The sequence below is a fragment of the Aquila chrysaetos genome, chromosome 2 (genome assembly GCF_900496995.4).
Source record: "Aquila chrysaetos chrysaetos chromosome 2, bAquChr1.4, whole genome shotgun sequence".
NCBI lineage: Eukaryota > Metazoa > Chordata > Aves > Accipitriformes > Accipitridae > Aquila > Aquila chrysaetos.
Genome location: NC_044005.1, coordinates 20607593 through 20628597, shown reverse-complemented (window position 1 = coordinate 20628597; position 21005 = coordinate 20607593). Strand labels below are relative to the sequence as shown.

General features: G+C 39.4%; 1 protein-coding gene across 1 annotated transcript in view; it reads left to right on the top strand.

The window, feature by feature from the left end:
* Positions 1-18572, top strand: part of TTC8 (tetratricopeptide repeat domain 8) — a 48064-nt gene extending 29492 nt beyond the window's left edge. The window contains exons 9-15 of the mRNA XM_029996741.2: positions 2815-2902; positions 9009-9119; positions 11719-11858; positions 13139-13313; positions 14626-14748; positions 16117-16200; positions 17875-18572. Of these exons, the coding sequence (XP_029852601.1) occupies positions 2815-2902; positions 9009-9119; positions 11719-11858; positions 13139-13313; positions 14626-14748; positions 16117-16200; positions 17875-17991 (838 nt within the window). The 3' untranslated portion in view covers positions 17992-18572. The remainder of the gene's footprint in view (positions 1-2814; positions 2903-9008; positions 9120-11718; positions 11859-13138; positions 13314-14625; positions 14749-16116; positions 16201-17874) is intronic.
* The last annotated feature ends 2433 nt before the right edge of the window (positions 18573-21005 follow it).

Here is a 21005-nt window from a genome sequence, read left to right as displayed (position 1 = left end):
GTTTCAACATCATTGTTTGAAAAGTCAGTAAATAAATGCAAAGAACTATTGTTAAAACAGACCACACAAAATGAATATTACAATATTAGTTGGAGAAAATAACTGTCAATGAGGGCTTCAGATTGATGAAATAATAAAAATTGAAATATTCACATTACACACTTTCTGCCAGAGGAACATTGCCCAAGAAGTACCAGTTCCAAAGATGCCAAGGCCTCAGGGCTGGCATCCTGTACCCAAGCATCTGATACAAATGACTTAGGAGTACCCTGACACTGTGCAGTGATATGCCTCACTGAGGAAAGAGTGGCAACAGAGGGGAGGAGAGCTTGTTGCAAGCAGTTTAGAGTCATTGCTGAGGATCTAGCCATGATGGTAACAGCCAGTTCTACCAAATTGGGTGAAACGCCTCCTGATACAACTCTGCTTCCCATAATTCAAATAAGTACTGAGGCAGCTCCCCCTTTCATTCTTTACAATGTGTTTGTCCCATGAATGTAAAACATATGTATACTGCATTGGTTGTTAAAAAAATGAAGCATCATCTGCAGTCTTTACAATTCTATAAGCAATTCTTGTATGAACAGGCTGATAACACAAAGCAGTTGGCCCTTTAAAATCCCATGTTGTATCTTGGCTTGAAACTATTGCTTCTTTTTAGATGCCCAAATGATGAAATTCTTCACGATCATTAATCTTTATTTGACATTCTTTAGAAGATTAGACTGATTTTTTTTTTTTTTTTGAGCTGTGGTGGGTTGACCCTGGCTGGATGCCAGGTGCCCACCAAAGCCCCTCTGTCCCCTCCTCAGCTGGACAGGGGAGAGAAAATATAATGAAAGGATCGTGGGTCAAGATAAAGACAGGGAGAGATCACTCAACCAATTACCATCATAGGAAAAACAGACTCAACTTGGGGAAAATTAATTCAATTTATTACCAATCAAATCAGAGTAGGGTAATGAGAAATAAAACTAATTCTTAAAACAGCTTACCCCCACCCCTCCCTCCTTCCTGGGCTCAACTTCTCTCCCGAATTCTCTACCTTTTCCCCACCAGTGTCGCAGGGGGACGGGGAATGGGGGTTGCGGTCAGTTCATCACACATTCTCTGCCACTCGCCTCCTCCTCAGGGGGAGGACTTCTCACTCTTCCCCTGCTTCAGCATGGGGTCCCTCCCATGGGAGACAGTTCTCCATGGACTTCTCCAACATGAGTCCTTCCCACAGGCTGCAGTTCTTCACAAACTGCTCCAGTGTGGGTCCTTTCCGCAGGCTGCAGTCCTTCAGGCACAGGCTGCTCCAGCGTGGGTCCCCCGTGGAGTCACAAGTCCTGCCAGGAGCCTGCTCCAGCGTGGGCTTCCCACGGGGTCACAGCCTCCTTCGAGCACCCACCTGCTCCGGCGTGGGGTCCTCCACGGGCTGCAGGTGGATATCTGCTCCACCGTGGACCTCCCTGGGCTGCAGGGGGACAGCCTGCCTCACCGTGGTCTTCCCCACGGGCTGCAGGGGAATCTCTGCTCCTGCACCTGGAGCATCTCCTCCCCCTCATTCTTGACTGACCTTGGGGTCTGCAGGGTTGTTTCTCTTACATGTTCTCACTCCTCTCTCTGCCTGCAATTGCTGCCACACAGGTTTTTTTTTCCCTTCTTAAATCTGTTATCCCAGAGGTGCTACCACTGTCACTGATGGGCTCGGCCTTGGCCAGCGGCGGGTCCATCTTGGAGCCAGCTGGCATTGGCTCTGTCGGACATGGGGGAAGCTTCTAGCAGCTTCTAACAGAAGCCACCCCTGTAGCCCCCCCAGCTACCAAAACCTTGCCACACAAACCCAATGCATGAGCTTAGAGGTCATTCATTACTTTCAGGATTTTTATGAATAGTGTTATAGAGACTAAAGCATCCAAGCAGGCACGTGTACTTCCAGGATCCAAATTTACCTTATGTCCCCTTTGGCTGTGTTTCTTTGTTTTGGCTGGCTTGTTTTGGCTGTGGTTTGTGTTTCTTCACCAAGTATATGTGCTCTTTGATTGAAGGAAAGAAAAGGCAATTTGCATATGAGAAAGTGTACCTTTTTGCTGTTGTTGAAACAGTACGATCCTTTTAATTTTGTAGTCTATGTAGCATTTCTAGATTACTGCAAAATATTCTACAGTAATATGGCAAAACAAATGCTTTTGAGATGAAATAGACTTCTGTGAGGTTCATGCACCGTATACTGCCTCCTCCCAAGTGATCTGCTTAGATGGTGTTAAGCTGTGGTGCCATTTACAATACAGAATGTTTTCAACACAGAGTTAAAGATTTTTAGCAACAGAAGTTTCACGATTTCCTATACAAGGCTAGGAGAAAGTGTTTTATAGATATTAACATTCCCTAAACTGTACAGTGGAGAGTATCTACATGATTTTTGCCATGAGTGAGTAAATTCTCCTCCAAAACCATGTAGGTAGAGGTTGAGACATGACTTTAATTGCTCATTTTCTACTGTCCATTCTTTACAAAGAGCTGGAAGGAGTCCTATGAAAATGAGTACATCATTATTCAATTAGCACCAGAAGGCTGCATGTACAGAAGGGGGCCAAATTTCATTAATTTGCCTTTTTCATCATTTTGAATGGTTGTCTTTGTAATGTTAATATATTTAACAGCATGGTTTTTGTTAACATGCACACAAATATATGACCTTGAAGTATGCTTTTAGGCAGTTCATGTTTGGTGTAGTGTGCACTGCTTCATTATTTAATAAGTTTTTAAAAAAAAAAAAAATTAAAAAAAACCAAAAAAACCTTTTATGTCTATCTGTTGTCTCTTTAGGTTAGGATTATATCGTGAAGCCGAAAAACAATTTAAGTCAGCTCTCAAGCAACAGGACATGGTTGATACAATCTTGTATTTGGCAAAGGTAAGTCATAGATTTGCTTGTTTAAGAATGAAGTGAAATTCCAGACTATCCCTGAGAGGTCCATACACCAGAATAGCTGAGTATTGAGCTTGATACACCCTTAAGTTTAATAGTGTGTTATCTCCATATAGACCTGAGGCAATACATGCTAACAGTTGAAATTGAAGCCTACAGTTTACAAAAAGATTTTGGAGCTTCCAGATTTTACACACACACAAAAAAATAATCTCCTACGATACTGTATTCTTTGCTCTAAACTCCAGTGGGGATTATATAGATAAAGAATTATTGGAGTTCCAGTATGAAGAACAATGTAGCTATATATGGTCTCCTAGGAAACTAATGCAATAAATCGGGAAGTGAAGAGTGAAGCTCAAAATCCTAGTTTAACAAGCAAAATCAGAACAAAGTGAGCTTAAAGGACGCAATCAGAGACCTTGAAACAGAGAATGTTCTGTCAAAATAAAGGCATTAAAAGCTTTAAAAGAACAAGTGGCAAGCTAAGCCTCAGAATTACTTGTTTACCAGGGTACACATCAGGTTCTAAACATTTTCCAAGACATTCAAGAAAAGGTGGCTGTCTCGCTTTCCCGTCGCGACGCATCGTCAGGGATCTGCCCTGGGGAGAAAACGGACCGACACAGATACTGTGGATCAAACGCTTTCTCCCTTTATTTGCTGGGTGGAACGGATTGTTCCTCGGCAGCCCCGCCTGCCCCGTGTTGGGACTGCCCTTGAAGTTTCTGGGATGAGCCCCGCCCCGCGGCAAATGACATGGTTCTGCAAGATTTTCCCACATCAAAAACAACTCCTTTATGGTCTGAATTTGAATTTTTGTTCTGATTGGATACCGAAGGGCATTGGCTCCTAATGTGCCCTTGTCCACCACAGCCAAAACAGGATATGGTCTTACCTGAACCTGCATGAGAACGAAATGCAGCTGCAACCGCAGCTACAACAGGAGCTGCTGCGGTTTGAGCTTCTGCTTCTAACACTCGTTTAATCATGTCTGCAATGGAAGCTTTTGCAGGCAGCTGCATCAAAATTTGCTTTGTTTGGTCATTTGCTTGAGTGCGAGCTAAGTCTTTTGCAAGAACCGGCTTAACCTCCTCCAGTATGTCCGCTATTTCAACAGCTTTCTGCAAACATTCTAAAAAATCTTGGTACGGCTCATTAATTCTCTGAATAACCTTTGTATATGGTACTTGTTTCTTTTCAAACCTTCCAACCTTCATAAGTGCATTTCTAGCACAAGCTGAAGAAGCTGCTATCACCCGACCTCGAAACCCAGCCTGAGTTTGAGGGGCTGCATGTTGTCCGGCGCCTATTAACTGATCTATAGAAACCCCTGCTAAATTGTGTCCCGGAGTAAGGGCATCCAACACAACTGTCTCTGCTTCCTCCTTAAACGCCTGCTCCCAAAGACACATCAAAGGTGCCGTGAGTGCTGCACGCGCTAACTGTCTCGAGTCAAATGGTAACAACGGTTGAGCATATATTACGTCTAGCAGAGCTCGCGTCCTTGGGTCATTCAGTCCATCATCTCTACAACACATCTGCCATTCTTTCACTAATTTGTAATCCAAGGGGTGCCATTCTGGTCCACCAGGAGTGATAAACACTGGAGGCTGTGCTGCACGATCTACAGCGCCTTGAGCACGTTGCACTGTTCGTTCGATATTTGCCACTAAATTTCTAAACTTCGCCAAAACCTCCGTTATCTCTGACTCCTGACCCCGCCCTTGCACCAACTGGTCTTCTACATCTGACTCCGGCAGAGGGATCGCCTCCGGCGCCAACCCTCTGGATTCCCTGGAATCTATCTCCATCAGAGACATTGGGGGTGCACTTGGACCTGTTCCTGGCGTTGGCCCTGCGGGAGAGGAGTACCATGGTAGGTCCCCTGACACATCTGAAAACAACCCTGGACGAGGAGGAGACGGGTAATCACCAAAATAGTCCTCTGTAGCTTTACGAATGGGAAACGCCAGAGTGTCCTGTAAACCCAACATGGGGCCACGGTTCTCCTCCCCCGTCCTCTCCACCTTTTGCTTTCCATCATCCTCCTCATCCTTCTGTTCCCCTTCACCCTCCTTGTCAGCCTGTATCTCCACCGAATCAACCACCTCCCCACGCAATGCCACTGTAGCCGCCACCCAAACCGCCTTCGCTTCCCTTCCTTTCCGCAACACTGTCAACAATGAACCAAGCGCCGCGAGCTTGTCTGCAGCTCCTTTCTTCCCACTCTTCCACTAACTCCTCGCGTGCAGCCTGCAGCTGCAACGCATGAAATATCTCTCCTGGCTTTACTATGAAGCCCCGTTGTATCATCCACTGGATGAGGTTCATGTCTGGAGCCATATGCACTCCACAGTCCACCTCCCTACCTACCGCCTTTAATACCTTAATAATCGTTCCGATGGATGCCATCGTTACCGGCAGGGCGCCTCGAAGGCAACTCCGTTCGTTGTCCGGCCAGACACAACACGTACACCACAACCGAGCGCCACCATGTTCCGATCACATCGGGGTCACCCCTTGTTGGGCTTTCCCGTCACGACAATCTAGGAGAAACGACGCATCGTCAGGGATCTGCCCTGGGGAGAAAACGCACGGACACAGATACTGTGGATCAAATGCTTTCTCCTTTTATTTGCTGCACAACACTCGGTTATATACTATAGCCTAGACCGCCCCCGTTAGACCGCGTAAGCATAACGTGTTAGTTTTTTTTCCCAAACATAACGTGTTGCCTTGTGCAGTTTCGTTTCCCCGTTATCGTATAGTTTCGTTTCCCCGTGACCTTGTACAGCAGTTTTGTTTCCTCCCCTTTCTTCGTGCAGTTTCGTGTTTTGATTCTTCTCTTTTCTCCTTAGTTTCGTTTCTTCTCTTTTCTACTCCCACAGGTGGCCTGTGAGAAACTGAAACTGCATTTTTCTTCCTCTTGTCCTAGGAAGAGATGAAATCCATCGCTCTTTGTCAGCTCCCTTTAAGCCAGTTGTCACAGGCCTATCCAAAAGTCATCGCTACTAGTGGATAATTCAGATGTTCATATTATGATACTTGCTTTACCTTTACATTTGTTGAGCAATTTATGTTTTGTATTTAAATGATCATCACTGCTATCTGGAGACTTGTCCTCAATACAGCAGTTGGAGTTAGTTTACTCAATTAAGCTTAGTAATTTTATATTTCTGTCACTACCGGGAGCCATTCTGCAAAACACAAGCTGCACAGAGTGACTAAATTGGCAGAGTAATTGGATTAACAAACAGTGATTCGTTATGGGAGATATGCATCTGCCCCGCTCCCCCCTCCCCCCCTCACTACTAGCTCAAGGAGCTACATTTGAACTTCCACCTCCCACTCCATAGACCAGCTCGCTCAAGTATAAAGCATCACACAACATGATTTAGTGACTGTGGGTGGACAGGCAATAGAGTAGGGCACTGAAATATAGCTCAATCTGACAGTACTGAAAAGATAAGACTTGAGTTAAGCAGCCATTACAAAAAATAATAGGATTGCATCAAGTTCTGTGCAAACAGACCAATACTATGGTACCAATTAGTTTTCTGTTTATATTCATTATTACAACAGCTACCTGGGTTTTTAAAAATATTTTCCTGAAGGCTAACTCTCCCTTGAAATGTAATTTATGAAAAGATAAAAGACCAAAAGAAAACAAAAATAAAGAGTCTTTAAAGAAGTCAGGGCTGCTGAGAAGTTAAAAAGTATTTCGTGACCCAGAAGAGCTGGAAATGGGATATTTTTACCTGAGATAAGAGAGATAACAAAAAGAAAATGGAGCCATTCTGCATTTAGCATCTAAAACTTAATGACTATAGCTGTAGTACTCTTAAAGAGCAGGTCTCCCCAAAGCAGCTGCGAGTAGGTGGAAGTTGTCCCGCCTATCTTTTAATTTCTTTTGCCACTCATCTGGACAGCAGCTCTACAGTCTGCAGAGATGTTGGACAGTGTGATGTGCCACTGGATATGGGAATTACATAGTAGAGTACTGTGGCTGTGTTGCCTTAGTGTAATATTTGCACAGAGGATCTGTAGCGAATGCATCTTTGGAGTGAACCTCCAGATGAAGCAATAGAGCAGACCTGAGTCATAATGCTTAGAAAACATACTTCATAAACAAACATAACAAGATAAAAAAGGAGCAGATCTAGTGGAGTTTCCCATCCTCGATTTTTTACATTTTTTTATCCTAAGAATATGAAGATAGCTGTGCTTCATAGCTAGATCAGGTCAAAAAACAAGCAGGCAAACAAAACAAAAAACCAGCTAATTAAAATTTTATCTCAGTTCAAACAAAGTATGAAATTATTTGTAGGTATGGCAGTGTGCAGTGGCTTACTACACATATTCAGGATAAATTATACAAGTCACTCACGTAGGTGATACTTAGGAGTAAAACAACCAGCCAAGGTTCTTCTTAATTAAGTTATAATCAGCTGTCATGTCCTCTCTTTCATCTGTGTACTTTCCACTGAAACTCATTACAGAGTAATTTAGTTGTAGAGAACTGTTGCTAGAAGAAAATAAGGAGCTTGACAGTCACAACGGAGACAATTATTTAAAGTTTAAAATTTAATGTAGACATAAAATTCATCAGAAACTGCTCCATGGTTTATAAATGAAAAACTATAGCAAATGACTTGAAGTCTGTTTTAGATACAGCAACATGCCCAGATAGAGTGCATTAGGAATAAATTGTTGATTTAAAGCATATACACTGATGGAGTCATTAGTGCAGTCCTAGTCTACCAAGTACCACACCCCCAAAAAACCCCAAACCCCTTGCTCTTTTACTGCTTTTCACAAGAAGGAATTAGTTTTCTAGCTTAATACAGGAAATGTAAGTGACGTTAGCAAAATGACTGAAAAAAAAATTTTTCTTTTTGCCAGTGATCAACTTGAAATGGCAGTCCCTTTACTAGGAAGGTATTCACAGTCAACAGCTCTTTGACAATTAAGAACGTCACTTGAGTGGTCATAGGAAAGAATTCTTTGCAAATGTTTACAGCAGTATGTATCTATAGGGATGCAAATAAAGAACTTATGACTTTAACTAGTATTTTGATTGTTGGCACTCAAAAGTCCATGAAGCTCAAGGGCAGAAGCAGAAAATGTGTTTGAAGGTTTCTCAGGTGTTCAGTTAACATTGATACTTTTCTTACATTGCATCACAAAATGTTTGTGTCAATATGCCAGTCACAGATTCTTTCCCTTTTTTAGTCATATCAAGTATAAGCACTATTTAATGTAATATTTCTCATAACAGGAGCACTCAGAACACTTTTCCACTCAGTGGGAGACAGATTAATCACTCTAGCCATCTGGTTTCCCAAAGTAGGTGTGCAGGGTTTTTTCCTTTGCTGTAGCTGTATTTACCATACCCCACAACAGGAGGGCTTTACAGTTGTACTCTCAGACAGCTGCAGAGGTGGTCTTTATCAACACGGTGATGTCCTCTATCCAATTCTCACACAACATTATCCACATCACACATTGTCATAATCAACACAGAAGCCAAAATCGCAGAGACCAAACTGCCCTCTTTCTGTTATGGGATTTTATTGTTTGTGACAGGGGAGGTTGACAGAGCAGTAAGGAAATTTGAAAGTGTCACTGCTCTGTGCAGTGCAGTCTTATTTGACTAAGTAAAATATTTTGGTATTCCAGCACTGTCAAACTGAAGATCCAGTTCTTTCAAGCCTAAACATAGGTTATAAAAAATATATTAAACAGGAAAATATTCAAGGTGATACCTTCACCTCAGTGTCAAAGTATATTTTGATATGATAATAAATAATAAGATACTTTTTTGGTTTATCAGTAATGTCCAGATGAATTAATAATGTCTAGATGATATGCATGCAAATGTAATTATCTTAATTAGCCTATTTTATCTTCATTACAGAGATTTATTCAGTATTCATTCCATTATTTTCCCAGTGTTATTCACTATCTCAGCTAATGGTTTACTGCATAAAGGGAGGTGTCATCCGTTTTATTTATCTCCCTTGTTAAACAGCAGTACAAGTACAAAAGTCAGACATTTGACATTTATATACCCTTTTTATTTGCTTAGGTGTATTTGCGCTTGGATCAGCCTGTAACAGCTTTGAATGTGTTCAAGCAAGGGTTAGATCGATTTCCTGGAGAAGTGACTCTTATTTGTGGAATTGCCAGAATCTATGAGGTATGCACCCACAATGCAATCCTTACTGTGGCCAAGGTTAGCTGCCTGAGCAAGAAAAAAGAGCCAATAGTTGAACGGAACTGTAAGGTCATAAAAAATTAACTACGCTGATGTTTAGTATCACTACTGCAAAACAGGTAACATTACACAAATATACAAAAGTACTATCAGGGGAGCCTTGCAGGCTTATTTGTTTAAATGGTTAATCACACTAGTGAGATCCTATTTACCCTTGACACACAGAAGCAAGTCCACGTTAAGGCAAGTGGTCCAGGTGTTGTCCATGTAGCTATGTCTAGTGTGTATGTTTCATCGTACTAAAACTGCTCAAGTCACCAACAGCCTGCTAGCAGGATTAAACAGCAAAATAGTCTACTCGTCAATGTTGTCTTTATTAGCGCTATGTGTTACTGTTAGTTTCTTAAGCCAGTGAGAACAGTTGGAATGTGAATGTTTCTTAGTCTAGGAAGTAGATGTTATTTTAAGTAGGATTAGTTTTAAAGTAGTGTCATTTTACCTTGGTAACCTTGTATTTTGTATTTTAAAAGTGTATATTTTCATGTCAAACAGTGGACTTAATATTGTTTTTCACTGAAAGTTGGTAATGATGCTATTCCAGAACAAATGATTTAAAGTCATGAATTTTTTTTTTTTTTTTGGTCTACATTCATACTTGGCATTCTTTCCTGTTCTCATCATTCTCATCTAACCCCTAAGCATTAATCCATTTTCATATTAAATCCTTTTTGTCCTTCAGCAAGGAAGAAAACAGCTGCATAATTTTTGGAGGCTTTTCTTTCTGAATTGTTAAACAGTTTTTAATATGGATATCATTTTGCAGAACCATACATAACATTGCATAACCCTTTAAGGAATTATTAAAGAGCAGCATATAGTTGACAGGATCTAGTTTTGCACTGACACCTGGGTGCAGGATTATAGCTTCATTAGCAAAGATTTTTACTGCAGCACAGGGCGGTTCTCATTACATAGACTCATAAGTTGAATATATGCATCAGGCATCTTAATCAGAGCTTTTCTTCTCTGTCACTACCTTTTGACAGTAGGAAGAGTTGTAGACCTTTTTTGGTTTAAAAAAAACCCATTATTTTTAAAGGGACTGCTTTAGTACTATTTCCTTTAATCACAGGAAATACATTTTTTCATAGCTAAATATGCTGCTGAGGTTAAATAAAAGCTTATTATTTAGTCATGTTGAGAGTACAGTGTATCTACAGCACACAGGTAGAAATTATTCCTCTCTAAACAAAGAAATGTGTTTTGATCTTTTAATTTATTTTCTTCTGATATGGGGTAGAGTCCTCTGGTGACTTGCACTCCTCAGAAACAGTGTGATGTTGTTTACAGCAATGAGTTCACCCTAATTCATCTTCCAAGAAGCATACATCCAAGCATATATTTTTATACAATATAGTTCTCCTAACTGGCATATCCTAGCTAGTATAAGTTTTGGTAATAAATCCATGATTCCTGTTTTCAGAGGCATGTAATAATTCTTCATATGCAATTATATTCTCATTTGTGTTCAGAGCAATTAATGAGTTGACCTACAAAGCACTGAAAATAATTGAGACATTGACTGGGAAAATAAGTACTGTATGTTACCATACTGGGAAACTGACTGCATAGTACTGTGGATCACAAGGCATTGTGCAAAAAGTAGCAAATGCCCATTGCACATGCTAAGCTTCTGACCAATCTCTTTTTCTAAAAAATAAAAACCAAATAAATCTCTTTTTGTAGCTCTAATGCTTTAACCCCAGCCAGCAGCTAAGCACCACACAGCCGCTTGCTCACTCCCCCTGCCCCCAGTGGGATGGGGGAGAGAATCATGAAAAGAAAAAGTGAAACTTGTAGGTTGAGGTAAAGACAGTTTAATAGGACAGAAAAGGAAGGGAAAATGCTACTACTACTACTACTACTAATAGAATATACAAAACAAGGGATGCACAATACAATTGCTCACCACCCACTCACCGATGTCCAGCCAATCCCTGAGCCACGGTGCCCCCCCGGCCAACTCCCCCCAGTTTATGTACTGGGCATGATGTAATATGGTATGGAGTACCCCTTTGGCTCATTTGGGTCAGCTGTCCTTGCTGTATCCCCTCCCAGTTTCTTGTGCACTCCCAGACTCTGCTGGCAGGGCAGTATGAAAAGCTGAAAAGCCCTTGACTTAGTATAAACACTGCTTAGCATCAACTAAAACAGTGTGTTATCAACATTATTCTCATGCTAAATCCAAAACACAGCACTATACTAGCTACTAAGAAGAAAATTAAGTTTATTCCAGCTGAAACCAGGACAGTAGCTATGGCATAGAGTTAATGAGAGGTACAGCGAGTGCTGATAAATTAATGTGCATTCTCTTTGTGGATGTGTGTGTCGCTTGTGAAGATGCCAATCGGTGATGTTGCATTGTGTGATCAGAGAACTGTAAGAGCATACATAATTAATCTCAGTTAAGTACTGTACAGGGCATAGATAAAGCACTCAGTAGATTGACATTTTAATAAGTTTTATGATAAAAATTGGTGATAAAAAGTTGAATTAATCCGAATTTTTTCCAATTTTATAGGAAATGAACAATATCTCCTCAGCTGCAGAGTACTATAAAGATGTCTTAAAACAAGACAACACTCATGTGGAAGCCATTGCATGCATTGGCAGTAACCATTTTTATTCAGACCAGCCCGAGATAGCTCTGCGGTTTTATAGGTATCTACACTTGTGGGGAGGGAGGGGGAACTGAATGTGTGGGAGGGTAATATAAAGGGTTGACTTTTGTAATGCTGATAGCAAAAAAAGAACATTAGGAGATTGTCATGAGAGAATGATTGAGCGTTTGGACAAATATCACCACAAAATCAGCATACCAACTTAACGTATCTTCTTGGCCAGTGATAATTACATCTCTCTCTTAAAAACTTGTCACCATTACATGCAGAGTATGTAAAAGTATCAACAAAGATTATCAAAACAGTTATTATTTGATTAATGAACAAGAAATGATCTTTCACAGCGTGAGGCAGTCTGAGAGTACTGGACCTTACTCTCAACTTAGTTGCATTCAGAAGACACATGGACTTCCTATTTAGCCCTTTGAAGAAGAGTAGTCTTTGAAAAACTCCACCTGAAGTCACAAGCAGCTCTGACCACAAAATCCCTTACTTGAACATGGGCTGGGGTTCCCCCATGTTTTACTGAAAGCAATAAAAAGATAGTGTTAAATGATGCTGTTTGCTTTTTATTTCAATACAGTCAGAGTGCAAAGGAGCCTTATTCATGTTCTTAAATCTAAGAGCAGGTTAAGTCAATATAAGCACTACCATCTCATTTCGGTTGGACCTGAGCTCTTTTATGCTTCAGGTTCAGAAACTCACAGTCATGCTGCAGACAACAGCCCTCTTTTTCCCTGTCCCTCTTAGCATATCTGTTTCTCATATAAATATTGATAAACATAGTTTTTGTAAAACATCTCCATTCTAAAAGATGCAGGAAACAACATAAATTTGAATCAAAATCTGAGTTATGCTTCAAATGTAGGATTAATGTAGTTTCACATACTAGATGTACTAGTAGTGATTGTAGCAGTGCTGAAGGGCAGGAATCGAGCAAAAAATTGAAGTCTGAAGAGTCATAAAAAGTAACTGCAACAAATTACAGCTTGATTGAGGTTGAAGGATTGGAAAAAGGAAATGGAGAAAGGCTGCATACCGCTCTGTCTTACAGTAAAGTCAGATCATGTGGCACAGTCAAAAAGACAGAAGTTATGTAATTTACATGAAGACTGTTTTGCACAGCTTTGATTCTACTAATCAAAAATGTCCTGCACTGCTGTTCATGAAAACTTAACCAAGTGTAAGACTATAACACTTGGTTATTATGCCCTCTCAGAATAGGGAGAAAGGAGGAGAGAACTTTGTAATTTAGAATAGAACTCTTATTTGAAATTAATCTAAAAAAATAAATTAAACAAATATTTTCTTTCAATCTAGACGGCTCCTGCAGATGGGTGTTTATAACTGCCAACTTTTTAACAATCTTGGCCTCTGTTGCTTCTATGCTCAGCAATATGATATGACACTGTCTTCGTTTGAACGTGCACTGTTTTTGGCTGAAAATCAGGAGGAGACAGCAGATGTGTGGTACAACTTGGGACACGTGGCTGTGGTATGAAAAATATTAACAACCTTTCTGAATAAATATAATTTTACAAAAACTGGAAAAAGAATAACTAGAAAGGAGTCATTGCCCTACGTTGAAATATGAAACCTGATAGTGTACAGGATAAAGTGCAGTACAGATTAAAGGTTTATTTGCACTTCGGTAGAGAGGAAGAGGCAAAAGAAAAAAGTTCTGTACGTCTTCACAGAATGTGGCTTACTCCTGCTAAAAGATGCTCCCTCAGTCTTTAACCTTCCCTGCTTTCTAAAAAAATTGCAACATGTACCAGCCCTTGAAGGCCTTTGCTGCAATACAAGCTAATCTGATGAAAAAAATGAATTCAAGATTTTTTTCTCTGAGCTGTTATTTGTGTTACATGGAGCATTAGATCAAGTCTGTTGTCATAAAAATAACATACTCAGCAGCTTGTAGCAGACGCTACAGCACTATGTATGTCATAGTTGAGAAGGCATGTTCCTCTGTCTTATAGGCAGCTATAGAAATATTGTGTAATTGTGTGATAAAGTTTTTTAAATTTCTACATTAATTTGCATTCATTGGCCATTTTTTCAGATGTTCTTCTAGAAGTTGTGTTAGATTTCTGTTTAGCTGCATGCCCAGAATAAGGTTACTGAATAAAGTTTTTGACAGCTTTGTACTATGAGTTGTCTTAAAATGCTGATTATGATTTAACTTAGGTCAGAAACTCCGCTGTTTATCTTGATTGTACTGCAACTGGATAAACACATAATTTATACTGCTTAAAACATTGAAATTTGAACTGATGTGCCTATATTTTTCAGCATTTGTCACTTTTAATGTTTAAGCTGGTGCTGTATCAGTGTTGGTCATAATACTAAAGAGTAGTCAGCTGCTCCATACAAAGAAATTCACCTCCCTTAATTTTTATCTTCTAAAAACTAGGTTTATATGTAATTTTTTTTAAATCCGTGTAGCGACAGAAATGCCAGATGACTTCCTCTTTGGAGACATCTCTGTTTTTCTTGCCCTACCATAGACAGTAGCAGATAGCGTAGTCTTTAGATGACACTTTAGTTGTCTAAGAGTTAAATTAGATGAAGTGAATATCACTTGCAGCATGGAAGTGTGTGCTGGAGAGAAATGATTCTGTCCGGAGGAAGAATAAGAAGCAAATGAGAGGGTCTGGGAAGAAAGCACATATGGTTCTGATCAGCGTGTTTTTATTGTAATTTGTATTCCATGGTAGTACATATGGGTGAAAAGATACTCTAGACAGCAAAACAGATGCATGTTGTTTCCAATCTTTTCACAAATTAAAATACAATCTTGCTTTTAGGGGATAGGAGACCTGAATCTGGCTTATCAGTGTTTCAGGCTAACATTAGTCAACAATAACGACTATGCGGAAGCTTACAACAACTTGGCTGTGCTGGAAATGCGAAAAGGTCACATTGAACAGGTTGGTGTTGCATCTCAGCCTAAGCAGAATGCTTCCTTTGGCCCTTTGGTACTTAAGATACGTGTCATTTCTCTGAGGTGGAGGCATCGTTTGAACATCTAGCTCACTATTACAGGCAGAAAACATAGATAACTTTTATGCGTGTTTCAGTGTAACCTCCACGTTATCGTGCCATCTCCCATTCAACTGCTAATTCTTAGGCATATCCAAATGGTTCACCAAAGACAAACAAGGTTTACAGTGGCTTTGCAGTTTTTGAGAACTTTTTCTAAATTGATACCCGAAACAAAACCCATCACTCTCTAATCATCACTTACATTAAAACTTTGACTATATATTCAGTTTATAAGTGTGGATAATATACTTTTGCTGGGTGGCAGAAGACAGCAATCAGGTCAGCTCTTAAAAGATTTTTTCAACAGGGAGATTGCTTTAGAGTTTTGTCCCAAAGCAGCAGGTTCTTGATAAATACTTTTGCATCAGTAAGCTTGGTGGTTATCTAATGTGAGTATACTGAGTTGTATGGTGCTTAGATGTATGGTTGACATGCCCAGTGGATTAAATGCAATCATTTTTTATACACATGCAGGGAAAATTAATATTAAATTAATTAATATATAATTAATTATAACATGTTGGACAGTTTGAACTACTGTGAGCTTGTTTTAATCCTTATGGGAGCAAGCCTATTTTGATTGATTCATATATACATCAAGAGCTACAATATGATAGAAAGACTTGTAAATACCTTCCCAAACAGTTTACAGATACTTTTGTTTTTGAAAGATCAGTTTTTTTCCCCCGAAGTTCTCTATTTTTTAGTAAAAGCATTCACAAGTTGAGCTTAATTTTGTGTTGGATTTACAGCATGAAAATGCACGCTGTGATACTTAATTTTTCATTGGGTTTTAATGCTACTATTTAGTAGTCAGAAAAAATAGTTAATTTTATTACAATTTCTGAGTATGAAAACTGTCATTTTTATGATAAAATTTAGGTTTTCAGGGATGCTTAAAACAGTGCTGTCAGAGACAACAGATAAATACAGTGGGGTGGGACTTTAAATACTTTTTTTTAAAAATTAATATATTATGTTCAGTGTTTAGGACTGAATTGCTTAATTGAATAAGTTCCAACATGTTTTTTCTGACTCAGCCAAGAGTCTTATTCATTTCAATGCTATTAAACTGTATTATGCCTAAATGTACTATTGGTGTAAATCATGCATAGTTGAAGATGGCTTTCTTACTAAAGGCCTAGTAAAGAAAACACAGGATGATTTCTTTTAAGAATGATGAAAATTGCATGAGATTCTTGTTATTCTCCTTCCCTCCCAGATTTCACTTTTTTTTTCCTTTCTCTACATAGGCAAGAGCTTTGCTGCAGACTGCTTCATCTTTAGCACCTCATATGTATGAGCCCCATTTCAATTTTGCAATACTTTCAGAGAAGGTAATACACTATCCTGTTCTTGTAATCTAAAAATTGAGCCTTGGTGGGGCAGTTGGGTTTTTATTGTTATTACTGAGAATTCCAAATAGGTGAGACAGAAGAATACAGAGTGCATAAACTCAAGGAAAACAAAAGTTACATTTTCATTTTAAAACCCAGAAGCTTTGTGTGTAAAAGTAGTTACTCAAATGTTTGCTTTTGAGAATAAGTGAGGCCAACTAGCTATAAAGTAACTTTGTAATTTTCCAAATGCCCAGAAGATGAACAATCCATTAACAATTACATCTACAGTCTTTACAGTCGTTGGCTTTTTCAGAATGTGAAGTGAAATGGTGTCATGATATCTCAGTAATTGTTCATCCCATGATCTTACTGAACTCAAAAGGAAAGTCTGTTCTTCAGTTTTACAACCTTTGAATTTTGTGTGTTAATGATTTCTTTCATATGGAATATCTCAGACACTGAATTAATAGTGTGTCCAACATTCCTGTTAATAAGGAGAAACTTGTACGTCCTTATATTTTTCACAAGAAAAATTGCTCCTTTGCTTGTGCCTACACCTTCAAGATTCTGTTATGAGTCTGTGTTGTGTGGGCAGCTCAACTCCTACAGATACTAAAGTACATGTGTCAAGGAGAGAACAACCCATTAATTTGTAAGTGTATCCTCTCCATTGTGAAACATAAGATGGTTTTGAATAATTACAATCTGTACTTACTGATTAAGGAGTAAATCCTAGTCTGCAAATGTCTTGTTACGTAGCTTTTGCACAAAGAACGTGCATAGGTTGTGGGAGAAGACAGATGGCCAGATCAGCTAGCTGTTGATGCAGGGTGATAATGCAATCAATCCTTAGATTTGGTTTGTAACGCCATGGTTTACAAAACATAGCTTCTCTGGCCAGGACCCTGGATTCTTCCCCTTCAGAGAATTCTTGCTGCACTGAAGCTCTGTGTTGGCTGATGCACAGGCAACAGAGGCCTCCTGCTGACACTTTCCATAGCTTCTTCCTTTTCACCCAGGAGCTATCACTTTTACTACATGTGTTCCCAAACATTTGGGTTCTTCTTTGCTGAACCACTTTGAGATGTTCTCCTTATGTACACTTCCTCCTTCCAAAAAATGATGGCTATTTAGGAAAAAATAAAGTTCCCTAAGTAGGGAACAATGTGGAAACATAATTCTAAAAGCAGCAGAGGAGCAACATCAGCTCTCAAGACTGTTGTGCCTCTCTGTGAGTAAGCAGGAAATCACATGGAGTGGAGGCTTTTGCAGAGGCCTGATTGGTAGCGTTTTGCCTGAATATACAACAGCACTTCTACGGAATTTAAAAACAAATCTTCCATTTTTTATTCCTCCTCATTTCAAGCACTGGGCATGGTGTACCTTGTTGTCCATTCTCCAAGAAGTCAGGTGGAATGGGACATAAAGTTACTGTCTTGAAGCATCCCTCCCATTAAAATCACATTTCTGTCTTTTTATTCTCATCCCTTGTTGTAAGTGGGACATAAGCCTGAGTTCAAAAGCCTACATACTGACTCTTGTTGTATGTGTTCGCTCTCAGGACCAGCTATGTTTAAACATTTGTGAGCATCAGAAATGTACTGCAAAGAATACACGATGCAAATACTGCAGTGCTTGGATTTACAAAATTAGTTTGTGTGTTTCTTACAGGTTGGAGATCTTCAGAGGAGTTACACAGCTGCTCAGAAGTCAGAAGAAGCATTTCCAGGCCATGTTGATACACAACAGCTCATCAAACAGTTAAAACAGCATTTTGCTATGCTCTGATGATGTTTTTATTATGTAAGAACAGTTAGCCAGAGCGAACGTCCGATACATCTTTTTGAAAATGCTAGATCAAAGTAGACAAACTATAGTTAATGCATTCCTGTGGCAAAGCCTGTGTTACTTTCAGTAGCAGGAAAGGTTTAAGAGTCCCAATTAGTTTCTGTCACCATAAAACGTATCAGTTACTAAAATGCAGCTAAAACACATTGCAACTACATACATGAGAGATTACAGGAATGGCAGGATACTGCCAGTATGACAACTTTGAAACATTTGTCTAGTATATGAGCAAGTAAGTCTCCATTTAATATTAATGAACATTTTAAAGGATTTTTTTCTGACTTTTGTGGAGAAAAAAAAAGTGTTTTTAAATATTTCTGTGTGACAATCTGTCAAGTAATGCAGAGAAAGAGTACTTCCTAACTGGTCTTCAAGCTTGGCTTTTGATAGTATACTTTCTTACTAAATGTGAGGTTTAAAACTAAAATACCTAAAAAGAATTTAAAATATGTATGTAAAGCAGAAGTCCTTATATTCCTTGTTGCACAGTATGAATTCAATAAATTCCATTTTGTATGGTTTGTATCGTTTATGTAAGTTAAAATTACATCCTTATTGCCATGAAAATTAGAGTCAGCGATCTTAGTATCATAGAATCATAGAATCGTTTAGGTTGGAGAAGACCTTTAAGATCATTGAGTCCAACCGTCAACCATGCCCACTAAACCATGTCCTCAAATGCCTTGTCTACGCGTTTTTTGAACACCTCCAGGGATGGTGACTCAGCCACTTCCCTGGGCAGCCTGTTCCAATGCCTGACAACCCTTTCAGTAAAGAAATTTTCCCTAATATCCAACCTAAACCTCCCCTGGTGCAACTTGAGGCCATTTCCTCTCATCCTATCACTTCTTACTTGGGACAACAGACCAGCACCCCCCTCACTACAACCTGCTTTCAGGTAGTTGTAGAGAGCGATAAGGTCTCCCCTCAGCCTCCTTTTCTCCAGACTAAACAGCCCCAGCTCCCTCAGCCGCTCCTCATCAGACTTGTGCTCCAGGCCCCTCACCAGCTTGGTTGCCCTTCTCTGGACACGCTCCAGCACCTCAATGTCTTTCCTGCAGTGAGGGGCCCAGTATTTGAAGGACTCCACAGAACTGGTACAAAATAGCATAAATATGCGTGTTCCTCTCTACCGAGGAGAGAGTTTATTCTTGATCTCAGTGAGGGAAAAGGATATTTAGAAGCTTGCGGAGTTAAGTACTAGTAATTGAGAACAAGGCATTGAGCCAGGTGGTTACCTGTGCTACCACATAAGCACTGTTGCTAAATAAATATTTGGACCATGCTAACTACAAGAATAGTACTAATAGCAACAAACACAGACTTTCTCTCTGTCATATATCTTTGTGTACTAACTAAAAGGGATAAATTTGCATGATTTCCCAACTTGACCTTTTTAAAAGACCTTTAAGAAACGTGGGATGTTAAGGCATTCTGAAATGGCATGTCCTGAAACAGGCCTTTAAAATCTTTTCGTGTTTGTCTGATTTATTAAGGGATTATCTTGGCTTAGGGAGCAATCCTAAACATGCTTATGAATATTATGTCTTCCTTCTTACTATTTGTTACTTCCCTACCCTCACCTTTTATGACTGTTGTAGCTGGTGAAGGCAGATGCTGGGGAACTTAGAGAAGTGTACCGACAGTCTTCCCCATGGAGCAGTGTGTAGGTGACAGAAACACTGTCATTAACTGGTGTCACATCATGTTGTAAAATGGAAAAGCATTATTGGCTGAATAGATGCAGCATATTTAATGGAATTTTTTTTTTTCACACTGATCTTTGTATTGTCAGAAATTAGTCACAAACTAATTAAGAGAGAACCTTAGTTATCAGTAATTTTCATTACCTAAATAAGATTGTACTTTCTGCTAAAAACAAAGAATTTATAGGGAAGTTCCATCCTTTGATCTACTGTACTTAACATCTTTCCAGTTCACAGTGCTGAACTTAGGAAGCTACCAGAAAAGAAAATGTTTGTCTTAGCAGTTTAAACACAACTGTTGAGAATTTTTGAATGTCATATTATTAACTCAAAGTATTTTTAAAATTGCATAGTAAATAAGGTTATTTCTACATGAACTGGAACAGAAACTAGTAATACAATTTCAGTTTTTAATCCAGTGTGGCAGCTCAATAGTTCCTCATAGGTGCTTATAAGATCCCACTTAATGTGATCACTGCTCAAGTTAATGATCTGATTAACTCTTCTTTTTAGCAAACAGTGCTGCTTAGAAGATAGACCTGACATGATTATTCTTTTAATATTGGGGGATGTGTGGAGAGCGAAAGGGAGAATGCTCATGTATGGTAAGGAATCCTTTACACAAGATGGTTGTGCAAATTAATTATAAAAAAACCCCACCCCACACACAAAGTTCTAAATAAGGATTAAAACCTTTTTAGCTCCCTAACGTGCAGCATCTGCAAGCCATTCAAAATTTATCTTACATGGTGTATTTTGATTGCCCCAAAAGGCAGCAGCTATTTGCTTTATTGACCTTTCCTGCTCCAAAGCAAGGGTACGACTATTTTTTTCATGACTAGCACACATAAAAATTAAATCAAATGCAGTAATGAGAACAGCACCACAACGAAACAACAGATGAGTGAGCAAGCTGTTTGTCGTGGAAGAATCTTTCGATTTTGTTGTATGTTAATTCAGTGTGAGCTCCAACGAACAGATGAATCGGCAGGCCCTGGGGCAAACTGCCTTCAGTTAATTGAGGACGACATAGCACAATAAAATGCATCAGAATCTGTATTCATCTCTGCGGTAGGATCATGTTAGGATGGTGTGACCTTAATATTGCAAGCAGCATTTCTGCAACATGGAATCATTTTTCCTCTAACCTGTAGCACAGCTCCAGCTATGTCCAGCCAGCATTTATAAAGCCCCTTGGGAGTAGAAAATAAAACACAACAAAAAACCAACACAAACAATTTTTTAATT